The 24,168-nt window shown below is 37.4% G+C and overlaps 1 protein-coding gene across 1 annotated transcript in view; it reads left to right on the top strand.

Annotated features, from left to right (window-relative positions):
• The window catches only part of PRKDC (protein kinase, DNA-activated, catalytic subunit), a 134,433-nt gene that overhangs the window by 36,601 nt on the left and 73,664 nt on the right, over window positions 1-24,168 (top strand). The window contains exons 26-43 of the mRNA XM_042464437.1: window positions 321-428; window positions 1,110-1,336; window positions 4,860-4,954; window positions 6,128-6,227; window positions 10,196-10,326; window positions 11,302-11,556; window positions 12,386-12,612; window positions 13,647-13,855; window positions 13,969-14,101; window positions 14,703-14,861; window positions 15,244-15,447; window positions 16,011-16,196; window positions 17,696-17,800; window positions 18,810-18,977; window positions 20,052-20,179; window positions 21,372-21,579; window positions 22,593-22,771; window positions 23,682-23,850. Of these exons, the coding sequence (XP_042320371.1) occupies window positions 321-428; window positions 1,110-1,336; window positions 4,860-4,954; window positions 6,128-6,227; window positions 10,196-10,326; window positions 11,302-11,556; window positions 12,386-12,612; window positions 13,647-13,855; window positions 13,969-14,101; window positions 14,703-14,861; window positions 15,244-15,447; window positions 16,011-16,196; window positions 17,696-17,800; window positions 18,810-18,977; window positions 20,052-20,179; window positions 21,372-21,579; window positions 22,593-22,771; window positions 23,682-23,850 (2,991 nt within the window). The remainder of the gene's footprint in view (window positions 1-320; window positions 429-1,109; window positions 1,337-4,859; window positions 4,955-6,127; window positions 6,228-10,195; window positions 10,327-11,301; window positions 11,557-12,385; window positions 12,613-13,646; window positions 13,856-13,968; window positions 14,102-14,702; window positions 14,862-15,243; window positions 15,448-16,010; window positions 16,197-17,695; window positions 17,801-18,809; window positions 18,978-20,051; window positions 20,180-21,371; window positions 21,580-22,592; window positions 22,772-23,681; window positions 23,851-24,168) is intronic.

The following is a 24,168-nucleotide window of genomic DNA, read 5'->3' as shown; positions in this document are numbered from 1 at the left end:
CCAAGAAATCTGTGTTACAATAGTCAGGTGCCTAATAGACATTTTGATGTATTCATTGTGGCATAGAAGAAACTGGAAATGGCAGGCATTAGGAGAAGGGCCCAGTGGCTTTGAGAAAAAGAGTTGTTATGTAGCTTTATAGGGGATCTAAAAATTCACTTACATAAATATATTCACTTACACATATTTAATATCAATTGAATATGAGAAAAAGAGTTCATAGTCCATATTACCAAGCTGTTGTAATCCTAAAATATCTACAATGTGATCTAAAGCACTGGGCAAACACAATTCAATACCACTTCATTTTTTCTTTTTAGGTTACAAGACAACTCTATGGGACTCTAGTTATGGAGTTAATTCACTGGTTCACAAACAACAAGAAATTTGAAAGTCAGGATACAGTGACATTGCTAGAAGCAATTTTGGTAGGTAATTGATACATGAGATGAACTTTAAGTACATTAAGTAAAACTACATTTTAATGTATATTAGATGTTAGAATGAATTGTCCCTTTAGTTGTTGAGCTTTAGTGTAGTCTATATATCAATCTTATGTTGATAATTTTTATGTTGGTTTTAGGCAGAATGATGCAGCTTGAGGCCGCATTGGAGGCATAATATTTAGATTACGCATGCCCCGAACGCAGCCTGAAGCTGCACTGACTCCATGTCATTGCAGTAGAATCAGACCAAGAAGGATGGGATAGAATCCCCACCTTCCAGTGGCCAAGTTCAGGACCGCCACCACGGCCCACATTGGGGCTGGGCATGTGCAATTGCTGCAATCCCAGCATGAACAGCGCCGGAGCTGCACAAGGCTGCGCCATCTGGGCCATCTGTTTCAGGCCTTCGTGTAGTTTTAGATATGATAGCAATTGTTTTTAATTTATTAAATTGTTAGATTGATTTAAAACTTTGTGAGTCATCTCAGTTCTTACTTAATTGGACAGTATAAAATACCATAAATGAACAAGAAATCAAAGCGTTCTTCATTATGCCATATTTAATGAAGAACAGTTGCTCACAATTCCTGGCATCAGGAACAAATGAATCATGTTTCAGATGATTCTTATAGTGAACTGTCTCTGTTCTGTTCTCTATTTCAGAATGGGATAGTGGACCCTGTAGACAGTACTTTGAGGGACTTCTGTGGTCAGTGTATCCATGAATTTTTGAAGTGGTCTATTAAACAGACTACACCCCAGCAGCAGGAGAAAAGTCCAGTGAATACCAAATCTCTCTTCAAGAGACTATACAGCCTTGCTCTCCATCCCAATGCTTTCAAGCGGTTAGGAGCTGCGCTTGGCTTTAATAATATCTACAGAGAATTTAGGTAAGCAAGAGAATTTGTACAATACAGGTATGGGGGAAAGGAGTGTCTAGTATCTATCAACATGCACACTGTTCATATATCTTTTTAAAAAATTCTGTACAGACAAACATATTAACAACGTCTGTCTCTGGATTAACAGACTTTGCGCTTTTGGGATTCTTTCTCTGAGGATGTAAAAATGTCAGAGACACAGGAAAGTGTGTGGAATGGATTTGTGCTATAGGGATGATATTTACTGATGTTCTGCGAAATGTTTTTAGCTTGTTAGGTTTAAGATCTTTTCTCTATTTCTTTGCCTGAGTCAAGACAAGAAAAATGCATATCAGCTGATGTGTCCTGGGTGAGTAATCTCCTCAACAAGGAGGCTTGCCTAAGCATTTGCCATACTTTATTTCATAAAACAGACACAAACATCTTTAACTGCTATGTCTATCATATTTGTCTGTCAGATTAAATGCTGTTTTTACAGATTTTTTGCTGTTAATTACCTTTGAAATGACCCCGACTCTTGGCAGCCCCTTGAATGAGACATCTCTAAGACTCCAAGTCCTCCACTGTTCTGCTTAGGTCCTGCAGACTCTTAGATTGTTGATGTTCCTTCCTCCTATTTTTACTCCTCTATCTTCTGAGTCCAGACCTGCTTTTCTTATGATATTTTCTGTGTACAAGTTGAACAGATAGGGAGATAGAATTCCATATTCTGTTCTAACATTAGCCTCTTATCTGAAGTACAGATTCCTCATCAGGACTAACAAATATAGTGGCACTCCCATTGTATTAAGAGCATTTCATTCCTATAGTCTATAAAACACATGCTGACTTTCTTCTAGAATTCTTTGGTTCACTCCATTATCCATTATATGCTTGCAGTGTGGTCCCTAGTGCTCTTCCTTTCCTAAACCCTGCTTGCACCTGTGGGATTTGTCTCTCCATATATGATTGGAGTCTGTGCTGCAGAATTTTGAGCATAATTTTTCTTGTTTGGGAAATTGATGGTATGGTCCTATAGTTACTGCAGTCTTTTGTGTTTTCTTTTTTTTGGATAGTGGTGTATATTGATCCTTTCCAGTGTACTGGCCATCGTTATGTTTTCCATATTTGTTGGTCTAGTTTAGTTAACAGTAGAGTTGATTCTGTCTGTGTGGATTGTAAAAATTTAATTGAAATGTCACCTGTTCTTGGTGATATATTCTTCTCAATATTGTTTATTGCAGCTTCCACCTCACTTTCTAGAATTGGTTTAAACTTCCATTTGAGTTTCTGGATCTTGTGGAAAGGGCCTCTCATTCTTCCTTTATGTTGTTGTCTTCTACCGTATATACTTGTGTATAAGTCAACCTCTTGTATAAGTCGATGGCAGGTTTTGGGGACAGAATTACGGATTTTGATATGACCCGTGGATAAATCGAGGGTCAAACTCAGGAGCATGTAACAAAGGATCTAAACGGGAGGAGGGCACCACATCCCTCCTTCCTCTCTGGATCTCATTCAAGAGTCACAGTGTGGGCATGCAAAATGTGGACACAAACCTCCGATTTCCTTCCCTTCCTCACAACTTTCCCCAAGGCTGATGGGTTGCAAAAAGGAGGGCACAGACCTCATCCAATTTCCCTCCCTTTCTCACAACTTTCCACAAGGCTGATGGCTTGGAAAAAGGGGGACACAGACCTCCGATTTCTCTCCCCTTCTCTCTCTCCTTCCTCCATTCTCCACCAGCTTTTCCAAAGCTCATGGCGCAGTATTACCATATTGACCTGTATATAAGTCTACCTAGAATTTTGGAGCTCATTTTTGGGCTAAAATGTTTCGACTTACAGATAAATATATACGGTATTTTTCTCCATTGATCATTACAATAGTTCTCTTTATCCTTGTGCATCTCCCTTTTATTTTGCTTCTCATCTTTCCATTACTGCTTGAAGCATTCCTTCTTTTACCCATTATATCTTATTTGTCTTTTGTCCATCATTAGTGTTTTCCTGCATTCTTTCTTGACTATGTCCTTGAGTTCTGACCATAGTCCTTCTGGTTCTCAGTCAATTATGTTTAATAATGCAAATCTGTTCTTTAGCATTTTCTGTGAAATCAGATGAGATGTTGTTATGATCATGTTTTGGTATGATGACTGGTTTTGTGTTCTTCAGCTTTACTCTTACTTTTGTTATAAGTACTGTAGTTCATGATCTGTTCCACAGTCAGCTCCTAGTCTAGTTTTGGCTGAAATAATAGAGCTTCTCCATTATCTGCTTCCAGTTATATAGTCTATCTGATTTTTGTTTTGGCCAGATGCCCGTGTGTATATTCTTCTCTCTGGTTGTATGAAGAAGGTATTAATGATGAATAGATTGTTGGCCTCACAGAATTTGGTTAGTTGCTTTCCTGCTTCATTTATTGTACATAGTCCAAATATTTCTGCAGTTACTTTAGTATTCCGGTCTCCTATCATTATCAAGCAATCTTATTTTGGTGTGTTGTCAGTTTCTTTCTGCTGGCCCTCCATGGCCACATTATTTGGCCTGCCAACTGGCTGGCCAACCAAGCACTTTGAATACTGATAGTCTTTGCTGTGATTGGTGTTCAAAATTGGCATGTTCTTAAAAAGAAGTTTGGACAGTATGCACATTTAGATCAGTGGTTCTCAACCTTTGATTTTGCAGATGTTTGGAATTCCAGTTCCCAGACTTCCTTTCCAGCTGGCCATATTGGCTGGAACTTCTGGGAGTTGAAATTGACACCATCTGAAGGACAAAATATTGAGAATCCCTGCTCTAGATGTTTTTGGCCTGCAGCTCACATCAATCCTAACCAGCATAACCATTTGTAGGGGATTATGGAGGAACTGAAAGCCAAAAATATCTGGAATGCCACAGTTGCTCACACCACTCTTAATAAAGGCAATAACAGTGTAGTATTCTGATGTAATTCTATGTTGACTAAAAACAAGGAAAACCTTTTCATCACTTCGTAGGTGAGTTAAAGAATGAGAGGGAAGTACAGAATGCATGGGTTATGAGTCTTAGTGACACTGCAAACCATTGTTTAATAGAATCTAAACCAGGCCAGCGTTTATTTTCTTTTGCTAGTAGTGTACTATAATCTGGGGTTTATAATTTAATCTATAGAGAAGGACTAGGGGAAGTTGCAGTCAATAGGCAGAAGTGTTCCTCGTGATTTTTGACTGAAAATCCAAAGATGTAATCAATTGTATGAGTGACAGTTTGTTGCAGTAGTTCACCCTTACTCTGAATGGATTTTTGTCTCAATACGACCTAAAGGCAGGGATATGCACTTGATAACACTGGGGCCTATTGAAATCCAGAAGTTACATAGTATACCAGCTGATAACTATTTCTGCAGAGGTTTTTGTTTGGGGATGTTTTTATGTCCACGAGTTACAAACTTGGTGGCTTATTTCAGCTTGCATAAAAATGATTTTTCTCATTTTATGCAATAAATATTATCTGTACATTCTAGCTTTCATATACTAGTCTAAACCAAACCCAATGCTCTCTTTATTTTATAGGGAAGAGAGCACTCTTGTGGACCAGTTTGTCTTTGAAGCACTGGTTGTATATTTGGAGAGTCTGGCTTTGACTCATGGAGATGAGAAATCTTTAGGTGTGTACATAAAATTAGTTCATGTAATATGACAAAGTTTTGTTGAATATATTTATTTATTTATTTCATTTGTATGCTGCCTTTCTCCCAGAAGAGACCCAAGGCAGCTCACAGGTAGAAAGTATTGCAAAAAGAACATTGCAATCCAAACATAAAACATTTGAAATCATCTAAAAGCTGTACAAAACCACATAAAAATATACAAAAGCTAAAAGGCATGATCAACACACACAACTCTGGAGATCAGGGTTCGATTCCCAGCTTGGCCATGAGAACTCACTGGGTGACCTTGGGCAAGTCACACTCTCTCAGCCTCAGGGGAGGGCAGTAGCAACCCCCTCTGAAGAAACTTGCCAAGAAAACCCCATGATAGGTTTTCCTTTAGGCTCGTCATAAATCAGAATCAATTTGAAGGCACAAAATATTAAGGGAGAGAAGCCAGAAAAAGGGAAAGTGACAGAGAAAGAAAGGGAGTCAGAAGGAAAGATGGAGAGAGCAAGGGTGGTTTTTCTGGGCAAGACTTCTTCATGGGGGGAGCGGGGGATTCCCTGGCTTTCCCCTGAGACCGAGAAAGCTTTTCCTTAGTATATTAAACTTTAAAGAAATATTACCCTAAGACATTTGTAATTTGCTCTTAAAATTTGCTTCATTTTTGGAAACAATTCAAATATTTTCAAAGTAATAAAAACTAATTGGTCTGTAGAAATGTGTTGGCAGAAAAAAAAAGAAAGACTCTTTCAGTTATCTCAGGAGAAGGTTTTAGCACTTTTTGTGGATGAGTTTAACATTTTCATCTTTTTTCATTCTTGTTTAATTGAATATTTATAAAGCAAGGTATAGTAAGCCCTTGTTATTCACTGGGGTTTGGTTCCAAGAATCCCTGTGGATAGCAGAATCTGTGGATGCTCAAGTCTCATTAAACATACTGGCACAGTAAAATGGCACCCTTTATATCAAATGGCAAAATCAAGGTTTGCTTTTTGGAATTTATATATTTTTAAAATATTTTCAAGCCATGGATGCTTGAATCCATGAATAAAAAAATCTGTGGATATGGAGGGCTGACTGGTTTTTGTTTTTGTTTTTTTTTTTAAATCTTTTTACTACTGGACTTGGTCTTTTAGATATTTTTATTTGGGCAGTTACAGTACAAATCTTTTCATTTGGAAACAGGCACAACACAACAATGTTGCGAAGTTATTGACCACCTGAAGCGTATAATTAAGCGTAAAGCATCTACTCTCAACAAAGAAAGTAACAGGAGGATACCTCGGTTAGTAATCTTTGTTTTATCTGTCTATAAAAAAGCATTTATAGTAGTGAAGCAACCACACAACATTGTTACTGTATTTTTTCTCAGCATTGTTTTCAAAACTTTGTGATGAAACTGGCAACTCCCTGGGTATTTAAGTGAGAAATAAGCACCAGTGAATTACTGTGGGATTTTAATCTGAATAAATGTACATGTATTCCCAACTGATGGCATAGGATCCATCTATGAATGGGTTAACTTGTGTTGCCACTCAATCTAGAACCTCTATTCATCCGCATCTCCTCTTGTTTTAATTGTTCTTGTCTCGGCTAGGAAATGTTGTATATTTGCCTCCTCCACTTTCTCTGCCCTTATTTCTGTCAACTGAGTTTACCAAGCCAATTTACAGTGCAATATGAGGAAAATTTACAGTGCAGCCTGTGCACTCAGATGCAGCCGAAACAATATTGTAGCAGAGTACAGAAACAAAAACTCCCATCTGTTGGTATTGGCAACGCATTGACTACTTTTCACCCTTTGAAGAAGAACTCACCGACACAGTTGATTTATCCAAAGTCCTTGGAGGCTTTATCTTCAGTTGCAATATGATACACATATATACAAACTCTCCTCTCCATCTTCTCATCAACAACTCTGTCTACTTTATACCAATTTACAGCTCCAACTCACAACAACCCACACAACCAACCTGCAAGTGACCTTTCTTGTGGTCCACTTATATAGTGTGTAGGATATGATTCATCATCTCGGGCCACATAGCTTGATGCAACCTTTGCAACTTTCATTCTTCTTTCTCAAATACACCCTCAGGATGGAGGAAGTTAAAATGAAGTCCTCAAACCTAGCTTAGCTTCTCAGAACTCTCTTGCCCCAAGGCACGTCTGTGTATTTTGAGACGTGAGTATCTTCTTAGCTGCCTCCCCCAGGAGCTGCAAAGATACACAAACAGCAGCACTTGTTTTGCCCTTGACAATTGCTGCTTCCTCCAGAGCTGCCTGTGCTAACAAAGCTGTTGAATCAGTTTGTATTGAAGCTGTTTGTCCTTCTGCCTCTGACCACACAATTCATGAGGCACTGGAATTAGTTTCCATTCAGCAACTATTAAAAATAGAGCATGTAGCCTGCAAAGGGAGCTACGGAAGATGGGAGGGGAGCCTACACTGACAGGGCTGTTTCCTTTCCAACTCCACTAATCCTTGCCCCAGCATCTGTGGCCCCAGTTTCATTTTCTGAGCATTTAGTGTGCCCTGATGGCACAGTGGTTAAATGCCTGTACTGCAGCCACTCACTCACAAACCACAAGGTTGTGAGTTCAATACCATCCAGGGGCTCAGGGTCAACTCAGCCTTGCATCCTTCTAAGGTCGCTAAAATGAGTACCCAGATTGTTGGGGGCATTTAGCTTACACATTGTAAACTACTTAGGGAGTGCTTAAGTGCACTGATAAGCGGTATAGAAAGGTACTTTTGCAGTGCCTTTCAAACCCAAGAGAGTGTGTGCACATGCTGCAATCTCCCATAGCAGTGAAGCTGTGTTGTAGACGCCGGTCCTTTTGATCAAGGCAATACCATGCCTGGTGTAGTGCCTTTCCTATGCCCATGCCCATGTTTGATCAGATTACATGGATTCAACAGATTTCCTTAGGTGAAAAAGGAGGTGAAAGGACAGAATCAACCTTTTGGAAGAATGGGTGTCAGTAGAGCTAGTGCATCTACCACACAACCTGGAAGGCTTTCCTGCAGTGGCCTCATAGAAGATTTCTCCACAAGCAGCAAAGATTATGGATATTCTAGAATTCCCACAATGAGGTCTTGACATGGGACTTCAGCTCATCCTCAAATTAGGAGATTTTTTAGAGGGCAACCCTCCTCAGCCCCCCATGATCCACATAATTATCTCCTGGAATGTCAACCAAGTGCTCAAAGCTCTATCTAAGCCTTCTTTTGAACTGCTTAGATCCATTCTACTCAGGATTATTTTTGCAAAGGCCGTGTTTTGGGTTTACAGTTACTTCAATCAGAAGGGTTTCAGAACTTGCTCCCCTATCCATTGCCTCATCTTTCTGTAACTTTGTCACTGACACAGTGTCTCTACAGTTGGATCCAGGTTTGCTACCCAAGATAAGCTCTGTATTTCGTCTCTCCCAGTCCATAGTACTTCCTTCATTCTGTTTTTACCTGAAAATACTTAGAAAAACAGTGGCACAAGCTAGATGTATGAAGAGCCCTAAAACTGTATATTGTGCATACCGAGAAATTTTAAAAAACAGAGGCCCTGTTCATTTCATTTCTTCCCACCTCCCTGTGGTTGAAGGTATCTTCTGCTACACTAACCAGATGGATCAAAGTGTGTACACTTTGGCTTACACAACCTTAGCTCGTCCAAAACAACAGAATATTAACAGCATACTCAATATGATCAACTTCCACAACTGCTGCCTTTTTTGCTAATGCAGCCCTAGAGTAAATCTGTCAAGTAGTCACATGAGCAGCTCCATCCATGTTCACTAAATACTATAAAATAGTCAAATATGCCTCTCCCTAGGATACATTTGGAACAAGAGTTGTGCAACAATCAGTACCATATTAAAACACATTCTTGTTACCTTCCACCCTAGTGTACATGTCTGCTTGGGTAGATCCCATTAAGGGATGGCTCCTTTTCCACTGGCTGAGAATGGCACTTTGGAGGACTTTACCATTAAGGTCCATTTTTGCCAAGGAGGAGGACCATCCAGACCGCCCCGCCCCCTAAGTGGCAAGACCTAAATTCTTTACTGGACTTGGAGAGTCTTTTCTATTCTTTCTTGTGTATCTGCTTATGAAGGCATTGAAGCAGGAGAAGATGAAGATCAATATTTGTTCTTTTTCAATAACATGGTATCTTGCCTAGCCTGGGTGGCAACAGAAGTTAACCTATTAATTGATGGCTCGCTCTCCTTTGGCAAGAATGGACCTTCATGGTAAGTCCTCCAATGTGCCAGTCAGACTGAAAATAATTTACAGTTCTATGGAATAGCACAGTTGGATGGTAAAATGAAGTCTGAGAACCAAGGGCTTCTTGTTTGTTCTTCATTTTTCCTTATGGATAAGATGGACCTTTCTGACTTTCCTCGACCTAGGGAGATAGCAAACAAATCACTTTGTTTTTTGATGATCAGATCCATACATTAAGCCATTAGTAGACATAACATAGTGGTTTAAGCATTGGACTAAGACTCTGGAGACCAGTATTTGAATCCTAGCTCAGCCATGTAAACCCACTGGGTGACCTTGGGTAAGTAATACGCTCTCAGCCTCAGAGGATGGCAATGGCAAACCCCCTCTTAAGAAATCTATCAAGAAAACCCAGTGATAGGGTTGCCTTAGTGTTGCGTTAAGTCGGAAACTATTTGAAGGCATACAACAAAAACAACACAACAGCAAGAGAAAAAAGCAGTTTGTTAAGACTTTTTTGTGGGTTTTTCGGGCTATGAAACTACATTCTAGAAGAGTTTATTCCTGATGTTTCACCAGCGCTGTGGCTGGCATCTTCAGCTGCTGGCAAAACATCAGGAATAAACTCTTCTAGAACATGGCCTCATAGCCTGAAAAACCCATAAAAAACAATGGATGCTGGCTGTGAAAGCCTTTGATTTCCATTAAGTAAGACATCACAGCTCCTTCCAATTATAAAAGACAGGGAAATGCTGTTTGATGTGCAGTAGTGTTGGGAAAGGGCAATAATATTAAAGACTGTCACAATTTTGTTCAGCACTTAGGAGAAGAGAGCAGATGTTTTTATTTTCAATACTATTTTTACAGTTAAAGGCTTGTCATAAAGTCTGACTTATCGTGTTCTTATAGTTATTGAACTCCTTATTGTTGGGAGCATTTAAATATAATTATTTTCATATTTAAAATTAGCTGAGCAGTGCTAATTTTGATTTAGGTTAATAATGTCAAGCATTTTTTATTACATTCATATAGAGGATTTCCATCTACATCAATATCTTTAGTGGATGTAGTCATGTGGCTTTTAACACAGTGTGGACGACCCCAAACTGAGTGCCGGCATAAAGTCATGGAGCTTTTCTTTGAATTTGTTCCCTTGTTGCCAGGTTTGTATATTGCAGCACATGCAGACAGTTTGCTGCACGCGCAGCATAGTGGACTAGAGTTTGGGATATGAATTAGGAATTTCAGATGTCACCCCTACCCTGAGCTATTCAAATAGTTTCAAGAAAATCACTGTTTTTTCAAACTGAATCCTACATGTAGATCCACACAATGTTTTAAATTGTTGAAGGAAAATTAGATATGAAAGAAGATATGTGTATTTGTTAATAAATCTGCAGTTCACGTAATCTAGGGCAGTGGTTCCCAATATTTTGTATACCCCACACCTTTTGGAAATGTTTGATTAATGTAATCTAAAAGTAATATCACATTTGAAGATGAAGAAGTCTAATTTCTAATTTTTGAACCTCATACAATACTGTAGATGAACAAACTGAACTTAAAAAATAAGCTTTTAAGTCAGTTCATAAATGCAAATCTAAATTGAGCAATTAGATTCTAATTTATTCAGAAAAAATGAGTGATATCTGATGTCTCATGGATACAAGCCACTCATTGTCACATCCTTTTGAAATTCCATCTTGCACCCCCTGGGGGCTGAGGGCACCCCAGGTTGGCAACTCTAAGGTAGGGAGATTTAAGCAACTCAGTTCATAATTACAGTCTAGGAATCATCTACATGTTCTGCTGAAGTGCAAGACTACCATACAGACTTATAAATTATTCTGTGAATTTGCTCAGTCCTTCCCAGTAAAGTCAGCTTTTTATTGGTGATGAGATCATATTCACCACATATAAAATTTGGAGGTAGGGGGAAGCTATTATTTAAGCCACCTTCTCCCATTACCCCAGAAGTCACTTAAAGGTAACACTATCAGTAACTAGCAATAAAACTAGATTAATGTTGATTGGTCCCATGTTTATCAGAATTTTTGGCAGTTCTTTATTGATAGATGCAGGGTTGGATGTTTGCAGAACATTTTTTCAAAAATCTTTTAATCATGTTACTCCACCAGGAAACAACTCTCCATCTTTTTGGTTGGGTGGCATTCTTCAGAAACATGGCATCTCTTTTCTCATAAAGAAATTTGAAGGAGGTGGCTATGAAGGTGACAATATGTCTGGAATCTTGTCTCATCCAACTCTTTATGATCTGCAAGAGACCTTTAGTTTGCGAGCTGTTGTGCAGTGGATGGATATGCTTCTTGCTGCTTTGGATTGTTATAATACTTTTATTGAGCAGGGAATAATCACAACACATGAAATATTAGGTAGGTAAATCAGAAAAGCAGCTTGTTTAATAATTCATCTTCCCAAATACATTATAACAAAGTGCCTAACTTATGTTTCTCTCAAAGAATTATCTTTTTCATTCTCTTGTTTTTAGGATAGAACTGATGACCTTTGTACTGAGAATACTGTGATGTCAGTGCCCCCCTTTCCTTATGTTTCTTTCTACTGTTGTCAGAGTATCCTGTGTTCTATTAGATCATGCTTTCCTGTTCACATATCCTCTTGCTCCATTTTAGATTCCCAGTTTTCTTCCATATCTTTCTAGAAGAATTCTTAAAGATAGTTTTACTCTCCCCTGAAAGTTTCAAGCAAACTTGTACAGCAGTTTTTGACTCCTGGAGATGTCTCCTGTTCCATCTCAAACCTTTAAAAATTTACGTTGTCAAACATCATGGGCCCCTTCACACTCTACAGTTATAGTGCTGTGATTCTACTTTAATTGCCCTGATTCTATCTTATGAAATCCTGAGATTTGCAGTTTAGGGAGTGATATTTAGAATTATCACGCAGAGTGTTATAGTGCCTCACCAAGCTAACTCTACCAGTATTCCACTGGATGTAGCCATGATAGTTGAAGTGGAATCAAAGAGGTAGAATCATGTATTATGAAAAGGCCCCCATGGGTTATTGGTCATAGACTATATGCCTCATGAAATGCATCCAGTCTCATCTGATTTCAGAACATACTTGCAGAATTCTATGGGCAAAAGTGTAGTGGCTGTACTATTCATTACTTTTTGTTTTCAAATATTAGATTGCATTTTGTCTTCTGAAGTAACTGTTTAATGCTGTCACAATTCTTTTAAGCTGCAGATGTAGAGTCTTCATTTTTGACATCACTGGAGTTCTTCCTTGGAAAAATTGCATTGCATGATGTGTCTGGTGCAGAACAGTGTTTTAGCACTGGGTCCAAAGGCAATATTTTTAGTCCACAAGAAAGAGAAGAATACAATTACAGCAAATGTACTATTGTAGTTCGAATTATGGCTTTTGTCACCATGATTTTGGATATGCACCAACAGGATTACTGGAAGGTAGGATTGTTCTTTCGGCCTGAATCCAAACAAGTTTTTCAGGCTATGTGGCCATGTTCTAGAAGATTTTATTCGTGATGTTTCGCCAGCATCTGTGGCTGGCATCTTCAGAGAATGTTGGCATAGAAGAGAGCTGGATACACACACACACACACACACACACACACACACACTCTGTGGACCCTGGCCAGGGAGAAAATTCCATGTTAATCTGTGTATTGTGAAGCCTTCGACTTCACAAATCTTCAACTGCTTTCCTGAAGTGAAGGGAATTAATGGTTGTATTTTTTCAACAGCCCAATTTCCTTTTGCTTCTGGGCAAATATCATTTGAAGCTGAGGGAAGAGGCAAGTGCTATTTATGATAATATGAGATTTTATTAAAAGTACAATAATTACTAGTGCAAATTTCTGCCTGAAAAATGATTAGGATTTCTGGAAGGTAGAACTGACGGAGATGTCTTTGTGTATCATAAAATGTATCTTCTGCAAATATTCTGACACTGTACTGGTGAATACGTAAGTTGATGTATTGTTCTGTGGCATTAACAATGTCTCAGTTACCTTTTGTCTTACATTATGACATGCAGTCCTGTGAAATACTTAGAATTTAAGCCCTTTTAGATTCAGTGGGACTCATTAATGAGTGGTTGTTTATTTTTTTTAAGACACAGGTTTTTTTTAAAAAAAGAATTCACTAATTCTAAGAAATACTAATTCATAGAACTAAAATAATGACATCCTCCTGTGAGATTGCAGAAATACATTTCAAAGATATTAATGAAAATTATATCAGTAGTTCATAAGATATAGAAATAAACCTCTGGTTTGCATAATAACCTCTGAGGTTTGGTAGTTGTAGTTTAAAACGTAAAATCATTTCAGAAGGAAGCATGTAAGGATTTAATTAATTCATATGCTTTCAGGGAGCAGTACTTAGACAAAATATTTAATGGTGACTCTTAAAATAGGGGAAAACTGTTATGAGTTTAGAATTGAAACTGTTTTGTGTTATTTTTATTGTATCATTCCTAGCTGCTCGAGAAACCGTTGTTTAATGAAAACTTGATAGAACTTGTTGTGAGAACTGTGTGTGACCCAAAAAACATAGGCTTTAACATAGCTGATGTACAAGTTATGGAAAATCTCCCAAATGTTTGTGTGAGGATTATAAAAGCTTTGATGAAATCTCCATATAAAGAAGCTTTAGAAATCAGCATAAAGAAAATCATAACATCGAAAAGGTGGGATTCTGAATACATTATCTTACATAGGTTCATATAAAAATAATTGTTTAATTGGACATTTTAATGTTCTAGCCACATGGCTAATAAGTCATTCTCTTTTGTTTTGTCAGCATTGAGGAGCTTTGCAACGTTGAACTCTATAATCCAGATGCCAGGCTGGATCATGTTAGGCTTGATTCCATTCTGTCTGCATGCAAGCAGCTTCACAAGGCTGGTTTGATTCACTGCACATTGCAGTCTCAGGTAAAAAAAAAATGATTTGTGACAGGTATGGGATTCAGTAATTTGCAGAGAAAAAGAAGTAATAAAATACGGCAAGTCTGAGTAGAGTTGCAGTACATAGAATGTCAACATGTCGTATAGCAAAGATCCAGTGAAAAATATTGTAAGTTGAACATTTCCCACATACCAGTGAATTTGTTATTATTTAATAAATAGTAACATATATACCAGTAATCATTCTTCTCAATAAATCAGGTAAAATATTTCTTCTGACCAGAAAAAAATGGACATAAACATTTTGCTTCATTTACAATCTTAAAAAGATTGTTGCCATGAGTTTGAAACTGTAGTGTTGGATTAATCTGATTTTGTTCATGTTAAAATTTTTGTAGTGACTGCTATAATGAAACACTGCTGTTTTGATCCCATTATTACTGGAGTATTGGTTCTTAATTACATTCTGAGTTGCTTGAGTGGAATGCACAACCTTTTTTGCTTATGATTTTTCTGAACGTTTTTGTAGTTAGCAAGAAAAGAAGAGAATAGTTTCAAATATATTTCCCCATAATTATACATATTTTTAAAGTGTACCTTTCTGTTCTTGTTTCTTTTCTCTGTTAAGGGTGCAGATCTACATTGTGATATTGGCTCTAAACTCATGTTAGTTGTATACAAAGGTATTGCACCAGGTGATGAACGAAAGTCCCTTCCCTCATTGGACATCAGCAGTAAACGATTAGCTGAGGGACTGTTGCAGTTAGCCTTTGCTTTTGGTGTGCAGGTAAGAGGCTAACCTAATTGATGCCAGAATTTCTGTTTTATAAAATCATTAGATGATACTAGTGACCCATACTAGCTAGCACTTCAAGGGGTTTTCCATTCATCAGAAGAAAAGATCACATCTCTTCTCGAATCAGTAATAACTGTGAAAGTTTAGTCTTGCCCCTGACATATTTCTATAAAGGGTTTTATAGAATGTTTAAGACTCTTTTTTTTTCATAGCTCTGCTTCCATATATTTTCAGGTATATCCACAATCCACTGAAAAAACCCTAACCTTAATCATTGGTGGAGCAATGATGGGGGTGTGTGAAATCAACCGTTATTGATTGAAAGGCATGTTCATAATATGGAATTGAACTTTTCTGTTTTCCTTTCTTGTAGTGTACAGAGCTTGTGAGTCTCTTATTGAACACACTGATGTTATCGGTGCCATTATCTGGAGCATTCCAAAAAAACCTTATCAGTTTTTCTCATGGAGAATATTTCTACAGCTTGTTTTTGGAGACAATTAACAGAGAGTTGCTGAAAAACCTGGATGTAGCAGTACTTCAGCTTATGAAATCAGCTGTAGACAATCCCAGAATGGTAGTGGATTCTTTTAAAATATTCAGTGTATCCAGCCAATTTTTTATGTAAAATTCCTCCTTGGAGACCATGATCTTATGATCACATTTTAAAAAATCAGTAATTTCTGGTAGAGTTAAGGGCAATAGTTTTGAGTTTTAAACTGTATAATTTTTACATACACAAACATACACACTTTAAAATGAATTTAACAATGTTATTTCTATATTAAAGCCTTTTAGTACACTATTTATACTTGTTTCAATATCACAGCTATATTTTAAATATTTTAGAAATAAGATTGTTTTTGTTTTAGTATTAGTAAGCGTTTATAGTGGATAATGTTTGCTGATGTAAACAAAAATTTGACTTTGAAATAGTCAGCTGATAGATTTATTTTCTCAAATTTTACTTGCAGAGCAAGTATACTTTTCAAAATAGACTTGGCTATAGAAAAAAATTACATAGTCTTTTAATGAAGTGTTTGTTCATTCTCTGAGCATCATGTTTTAGCTCCACGTTGCTGAAGTAGAATTACATGAAATACTATCAGTACTACATGGTAGCAATATTCTGCCTTTCAGGTTGGTACTGTTTTGAATGGTATGTTGGATCAAAGCTTTAGAGAGCGTGCTGTTCGCAAGCAACAAGGTGCAAAACTAGTGACTGCTATATTAAAGAATTGGGAACAGCTTGACCACTGGTGGACCAATGAAGCTGCTCCTGAGAGCAAAATGGCTGTTTTAACCCTACTTGCTAAAGTTCTGCAGGTAAAACTATAACAGTATTATCCAAGTTAGTATTTATACAGAAGTCTGGGAGCTCTTCTAGGCAATCTCACCGATTTTATGATGTCTGAACAGGCCCCAGATGAAAAGAAAAGTCTAGATGGTTTTCTTACAATTTTAAAATAGTTCATCTTTATTTCTTCTTGAGGTGTGAAGCTTTTTATTGATTTGTACCTGTACTTTTGAATGTGTGCAAAGTAAGTGTATGATCCAATTGGTTAATCTTATGTGCAAGAAAATACATGGTACAGCAGTTGCTTATATGGATTGAAATTATTGTCAGATCTCGTTAAGAGATACAACCAACACAGAAATTAATTTTCTACAAACTGCAATAGGAGAATAGGAAGCTGTCCCATGCTGATGTGGACCATCGGTCTGTCTAATCAGCTCTGTTATCAACTCTTAACTGGCAGCAGCTTTTCATGGTTTCAGGTAGGACTCCTTTGTAGCCCAAACTAGGTGGTCCCTTGTGTTCTCTGGAGGTTACCCATCCAAATACCAATAAAGCATGATCCTGCCTAGCTTCCAAAATCATATGATCATGGGTGTATTCAGGGTGTTACACTCTCAACATGGTGTAAGCCCTTGGAAGGAGGCAATTCATTGGGTTAATGGTGTAGGTTACTCATGATTAGAGTGAATATAGGATTAAAACCCAACACTGGTTGCTGCTTAGAGTAAATTGTAGGAATTGTGGGTACTTTTCAGGACATTGATGTGAGTTTGGTAAGATCACTTTGACTGGGGGTGGGGTCTGGATCTTGCAGCTGTGTGTTGGTTGCTGGATGGATGCAGCCACCTTTCACCTTTCTTAAAGCCTGTGAAATAGAACAAGGTAGTTGTTACACCCTTTGAATTTTTGCAGCATCTTTCTCCTTTTAAGGTGTTTATCTGGTTGATGTTGCAAAGATGATCACTTGCAATTTCTGTTCTCTACACAAAAATCAGGTCTTGTGCCAAACTGCAAATTTTGGAGACAGTCCTACAATCCTGTGGTGGAGTGTGATTTTCCACCAGCACAGTTCCACGTCCCTTCCCCCATCCCTTCCACCCCTCTGGAAGACAGCTTCTCACTTATCAGAGTGAGATGCCCTTAAAGCCATTTAGTAGTTTGTGGGGTTCAGCTGTTCATATGCTACTGGACAAGAGCCATTCTAAGAATCTTATTTGATACAAAAGGTAGCGAATAAAATTCTTATAAATGAATAAATATTCAGCTTAAGCCTCCTTCCATGACATGCAGTTTCTTTTAGAAACTTTTATGATTGATGTAAAGGCAGAATATTTTAAAACAATTGTGTTAAACAATATAGTCTACCACAGTGATAGGAATCTTGAGTTGATGATAGCTGGACTGAAAATGCCAACATTCATCACCGTTAGCTATTCTGGCAATGGTTGCAGACCAGTAACATCTGGAAGTCCACATAATTTTCACCTGTGTCTTATATAAAAGTTTAAAATTAATTTCTTTCCAGATTGACTCTTCAGTATCATTTAATACACATCATGAGGCGTTTTCTGCTGTATTCCATACCTACACAAGTCTTCTTACTGACCAAAAGTTGGGCCTAAATCTCAAGGTAAGTGGGTTTTGTGTGCACTTGCATTTATTATTATTAGTGTTGTTAGCAAAGAAATGGTTGCACACAGTAGCCATGTTCGGCTGCCATGCCAAACTTTGGTTTAGCAAGGTGTAAATTAGCCTAGTCATTTCCTGGACTTCTCTGCTCCTCTTGTGTGGTTGACTTTAGAAACTATCAGTTTTAATTAAGTGTTTTTGTCATTTGACATATAGGGCAAAATGAAAATGGAAGTCAAATACTTTGTAGGAAAATGTTGTTACTTGAATAGGAGCAGTCACAAATAACCAGCCCTGAGAACTAAAATAATATATCTGGATTTAAAGTTTAATTCAGCATTGAAAATATTAAACTGTTCAAAAATACATTAGTATCATATATGTTACATGGCTTACTAATTGTATTTTTTTCTTAAGTTGTCGCAAATATTAGCACCACAAGTTTGTAATCATAATTGGTTTCTGAAAAATTTTGAGTTTTAAGCCTTCATTCTTACCTTCATGGACTTCAGAAAGCTTGATGTTTGTATGAATTGGCAGCGTCCAATAGATACAGAAATACCTGGATTTCAGTATTAGGTATATTAACATAGTGCACAGAAGTCACTGATTCCAAATTCTCTAGTCTGTCTTACATATAGTTGGTTATGCAGTGTAGTTAGTATTCCTCCTGGCAATTGGAGTGAGTAAAACCTTGTCTTTAAAACGTTGCATTGATTCAAAGGAGAAAATTTTTCATCAGATAAGTTTTTTCAATGTTTCCTAAAGTTTCTAATGTTTTGAACTGAAAAAAAATGTTAAAATATGTTCTTGAGGCAAAGAAAACATCACTGTGAAGCTTTGGTTTGTGCAGTGAGGAGCTTTGCATTTCTGTTCCTAACAGAATTCACCTTGGCTAACTTGACCTTGACAGATTAATTCTTTCTTAAAAGTGTGAAGGTCTTGAATCTAAAGTTTTGATTTGATAGAATGCGTAATATACTGTAATATAAAATATGTGTCTGTTTCAGAGTCAAGCAGTTATCATTCTTCCATTCTTCACTAATCTTGCTGGAGAAAGGCTTGCTGACCTTAAAAATGCACTTGATCAACTTGTAGCATTCAGTTTTCCTTTGAAATCTGATGAGTTTCCCAAAGGAACCTTAAGATACAATAACTATGTGGACTGCACAAAAAAAGTAAGTGAAAAGATGTGCAGTTTATTCATGTTTTCATTATATAGTTTGTAAGTATTTAAAAATGAGTACTGCCTGCTTTGAGCCCATAGTGGCATGCTTGAAATGCCCCACAAATAAAACAACAACAACAATAATAATGATAGGATTTATTTATATGCCACCCAATCACTGGGAATCTGGGCGGCTTACAACAGAGAGAATAATAGATAATAATTATATGCAGAATTAGCACCTCTGGTTTTTCTCTGCCTTTGAATTAAACGTTTTTTTTTTCTTTTGAAGAATCAAATCGACTTGTAGTTTCAATAATGAATCTTTTTCAAATTAAGATTTTATACAACTCTGTTCATTTATTTGATTTCAGGTGTTGTTACTCCTATAAATTTTTCTACAGTGGGAATGCATATGAATTAAACAATTAAAAAAAACCAAATAGATTGGCATTCTGCATGTTGACTGGAATAAATTTGTATCCTTTCCAGTGTCCATATGTATTATTATTATTATTATTATTATTAACCTTTATTTATAAAGCGCTGTAAATTTACACAGCGCTGTACATACAGTCTTTTTAATTGGATGGTTCCCTGCCCTCAGGCTTACAATCTAAAAAGACACGACACAAAAGAAGGGAGTAGAAGGTATCCTGCTTTGTTTTGCTATGGTTGTTGAAGAGCTGATTTCAAACAAGTAGATACATTGTTGGAAATAGAAAAGGGAAGCAGGCAACAAGTATTCAGTGAATGATATCAATGATACCAGTGGGACCTTGGTATCCACGGGGAATCTGTTCTGCCCCCCTCCACAAATACCGAAATCCACGGACTCTGAAGTCCTGTCCCCCCAATGGTGATGCATGCATGCAGCTGTGCCACCATTTGGAACAATGAGATTTTAGGTAAAGTCTCATTGTCCCTAATGGTGGCACTGCTGCATGCACATGCCACCATTGGGGACAGTGGAGGCTTGCCATCCATAGATGCTTAAATCTACAGATAGCAAGTTTGCGGATACCAAGATCCCAGAGTATATGTATTATGTATCCTCTAATCATAAAATCTTTCTCTTCCCCAGTTTCTAGATGCACTTGAACTATCCCAGAGCCCTATACTATTGCAGTTGATGACAGAAATTCTTTCCAGGGATCACAGACACATAATGGAAGAATTATTTGAAATCAGCTTCAAAAGAATTGCCAGAAGGTACTACTGAGTATTCATTCTTTAAAGTACAGTATGAAACCTATATCCACGGTGCCAATACCTGTGGTTTTGCTTGCCCATGTCTGAAGAAATACATTCTCTAGTCATTTCCTTGGTCCTCTAGCATGTTTCTGTGTTATGCTTCTAGTAGAAGTTGACCATAGAATCACATTGGAGGACCTAGAAATATCTAGAGAGGTGTTCTCTCTAAGAATCTCTAGGTCCTTCAGCATGACTTTATGGCCAACTTCCACCGGAAGTAATTCATTTCAGTAGGGTTCTTTATTATTTGCAGTTTCATGTTCCCATGTTAAATCTGGGAATGTATCCTCTGCAGAGCTGGAAGTCTTACTGTAGTGAGTATGCATGTGGCATTGGAAATAGAGATTTTCAGTCTCTGAGAATGCAGAAGTGTTGTAGGTCTTTTTTTCTTCTTTCTGGATGGCCATCTGTTGGGGATGCTTTGATTGTGATTTCCTGCATGGCAGGGGGTTGGACTGGATGGCCCTTGTGGTCTCTTCCAACTCTACGATTCTATGATTCCTATTTTGATACTTCCTATTCATCGTCTTATTTCTTGACTGCAGTCACCATCTGATCAATATTTGATCCTAGGTACAGGAACTCTTTAACTATTTCAATTTCCCATTATTTAGGTTGAATTTATGTATCTCTTCTGTGGACATTATTTTTGTTTTGTGTTCACCATTAAACCTGCCTTTGAACTTTCATCTTTGACCTTCCTTAGTAATTGCTGCTTAACATTTTAGCTTGTGCCAACGAGATTATACTTCACTTTGCCTTCTCATTCTGACTTGGCTACAGGCAATAACTGGTGGGTGGTAACCAAGATCTGTGATTATAATTCTATAGTTCCTATTACATTATACTTGACTGGGCATCAAAAAGAGGTAATCTAGTCCTAGAGGTCACCTTCCATATGGACCTATCTAGGATAGACACCCAGTGTGTCATTTAAGATTCTTTCTCCTTCATGGCCGATTAGCATGGAAGAATATTTAATTTACAGGAGACATGGTGTCAGATCATGATTCTGCCTCTTGAATCGTGTTGTTGTACTAATAAGGATGTCTCTGAAAGAAATTTTGGAATTTGTTTTAAATTTTAATTTGAAATGTTGTTTACATTTACAACTTTACGGAAACATGTTTGCATTTCTTGCTGCATTCAGGGGGAGCTGTGATAAGCAAGTGGTGCTGCTGGACTCAGTGCACAAAATGTTCCAGAGTGAAATACTTCTCTCAAATGCAACTCGTCAAGCGTATATAGATCGTTCTCTTCTCATATTATTGCTTCACTGCAGCTCAGATGCATTAAAAGAATTTTTAAGTAAAATAATTATGGAGGCTATGGATACACTAAAGTCTAGGTTTACAAAGGTAAAGATTGAGCATATATTCTGATATTAACATTTTAAATAACTGATTGATTATATTTATTTTTTAAATGTTTTTTGCTTGGATTTATGCAGTATACCTGTAAAGAAGGAAGAAATATATCGGATTTGAATATGGGATAGGCATGTTAATTAAAATATAAGATAACTATGATTAGAATCCTATTGGTGAAATATAATGGTGCAAGCTGGTCTTCTACAAGCATATGCCATTTATGGGCTGAGGTGGAAGAAATTATTCAGTATCTTCTGCTGCATGGTCTCTCTGTGATCAGCTACAAAGTACTGGAGTGTATTTTCACAGATATTAAGTAGATAGGGAAGGGGTGGCACCTGGGAGCATCTAGCTGCAATTCTTCAGCCAGGAGAAGAGAACAAAATCGTCATGGTACAGTACTTGGAAGGTCCCTTCTGTGGGTACAGAAAGTGTTGCCATGCACAACTATGTTGACAAAGGGCTGTGCAGACCACCCCTAAAGGGGCGGCCTGCAGTCAACTTCAGCTGCACCAGATTGGGGCCACAGCCCATTTGGCCTTTCCAGAGTGCAATAGCTGTGGTGTCATGGCTTTAAGGAGCTCCTTTGGCACTGCATCATGTGGATGCAGTGCCAGAGGAACACCGTGACGCTGTGTGGCACGACGCACAGCGTCATGCCACCCTAGGGTCGAGTTGGGGCGTGTGTCATGTGGACGCCACACCCTGACTCCGTTCTTAGGCCAGCCTTAATGGCAGGTCTACACTGTACCAAAGTGTTACTCTCAGCAAACATATTGTAAGAACTTGCCAGCATATCTAAAATATATATTTATTTGGAGTTGGCATATGTAGAATACATATACGTGCATGGCTAAAGCAATAAGTTCCGACCATTGAACAGCAATTTTATTTACTTATTTTAAAAGAAATTATTTTGTATCTGATGCATTTATATCATGCTACTCGCAACAGTCTTGCCATCTGTCTCCTAAAACTAGTTTGTTTATATCTCCTTCTAGTCCAATGAATCTGCTTTTGAAACACAACTCACCAAGAAAATGAGCTACTTCAAGATTTTGGAAGTGATGTATTCACGTCTTTCCAAGGATGATGTATATTCTAAAGACTCTAGAATTAACCAGGCTTTTCAGGGGTCTACTTGTGTAGAAGGAAATGAGCTTACAAAGACACTAATAAAGTAAAACAAATAAATAAATAAATAAATAAATAAATATGCTTTAAACCATTCTAGGGCTTGATTTCCATAGTTAGTAAAACAATTCTCAAAGCTTACTGTTTGCGATGCAGTATGCAAAGCTTGTGATACAGTATGCAAGCTTTTTGAGATTTTTTTAAACGGGGGGAGTAATAGCTGTTTGAAATATTTGTGTGCAAATTACTTTATGGTGCAATGTATGAATATTTATTTACAAGTAAGCCCCACTGTGTTTAATGAGGGGTTTTACATAGGAAGTGTATTTAGGAGTACTAACCAGTGTTTATTATTATTATTATTATTATTATTATTATTATTATTATTAACCTTTATTTATAAAGCGCTGTAAATTTACACAGCGCTGTACATACAATCTTTTTAATTGGATGGATCCCTGCCCTCAGGCTTGTCCTTGTACCCGTAGAAGCAGCTTGTTTAAGTAGGAAGGGGAAATTTCCCTCTTTCCCTCAGATCCCCACTCCCTGTCCTAAACCCCTGCTCTGAAAGGCTGGGATCAGGTTCTTGCTTTTTGCTTTTCTTGAATCTCCAACTGAAGTTAAAAAACAAACAAACAAACAAAAACACCCAACGCTCTTCTGATTCTGTTATTCATCCTATTTTGTCTCATTAGGCGTCCTGACAAAAGGCTATATGTGTATTGCAGTTGAATATTTAACTTCTTAAGATCACTTTGAAAATATAAGCAAGATTATTGAGGACTGCTACTATGCTATTTCTGCAAATAATTATTTTTTGGGGAAACTCCAGCATAAAAATTAAATTAAAAAAATATAAAATATGTTGTTTGAAGTTTAAGTTTGCATTTGCTAATCAGTATTAATATCTGACTGCATTTTAAATGACTGTTTTCATATTTTTATTTTGTTTCAAGGTCCTGCTATGATGCCTTTACAGAAAACATGTCAGGAGAAACTCAACTGCTAGAAAAGAGGAGACAGTATCATTGTGCTGCATATAATTGTGCCATTGCTGTTATCACCTGTGTGTTCAATGAAAGTAAATTCTACCAGGGCTTTCTTTTCACAGAAAAACCAGAAAAGGTATGTATGTAATCAAATTTCACCCAGATTATCAATGACTGGTCCTGTGTCCAAATTTGGATTTCAGATATGTCAGCTGGACCATCAATCAATAAGGACCATAGGCTTATTGAAAACACTTGGATGCTACTATAGGGTCATTAGATGGCTTTGTTCAACATGGCACCTATTCCACAAAAACTGGAAGAATTAAGAATTTCTGGTGGTTACTAAAAAGTGATTAGTCCAGTGGGGAGGAAGTGACACAGAATGGAGGCTGCATTCCTCCAGGTATTCTATGGGCAGGATAATATTGAGAGATGTGGGAATGTGATTGGT

This window comes from Sceloporus undulatus, chromosome 4 (assembly GCF_019175285.1).
Source record: "Sceloporus undulatus isolate JIND9_A2432 ecotype Alabama chromosome 4, SceUnd_v1.1, whole genome shotgun sequence".
Classification (NCBI taxonomy): Eukaryota; Metazoa; Chordata; class Lepidosauria; order Squamata; family Phrynosomatidae; genus Sceloporus; species Sceloporus undulatus.
The sequence above is the reverse complement of the archived record's forward strand: the minus strand, read 5'-3'. Positions and strand labels throughout refer to the sequence as shown.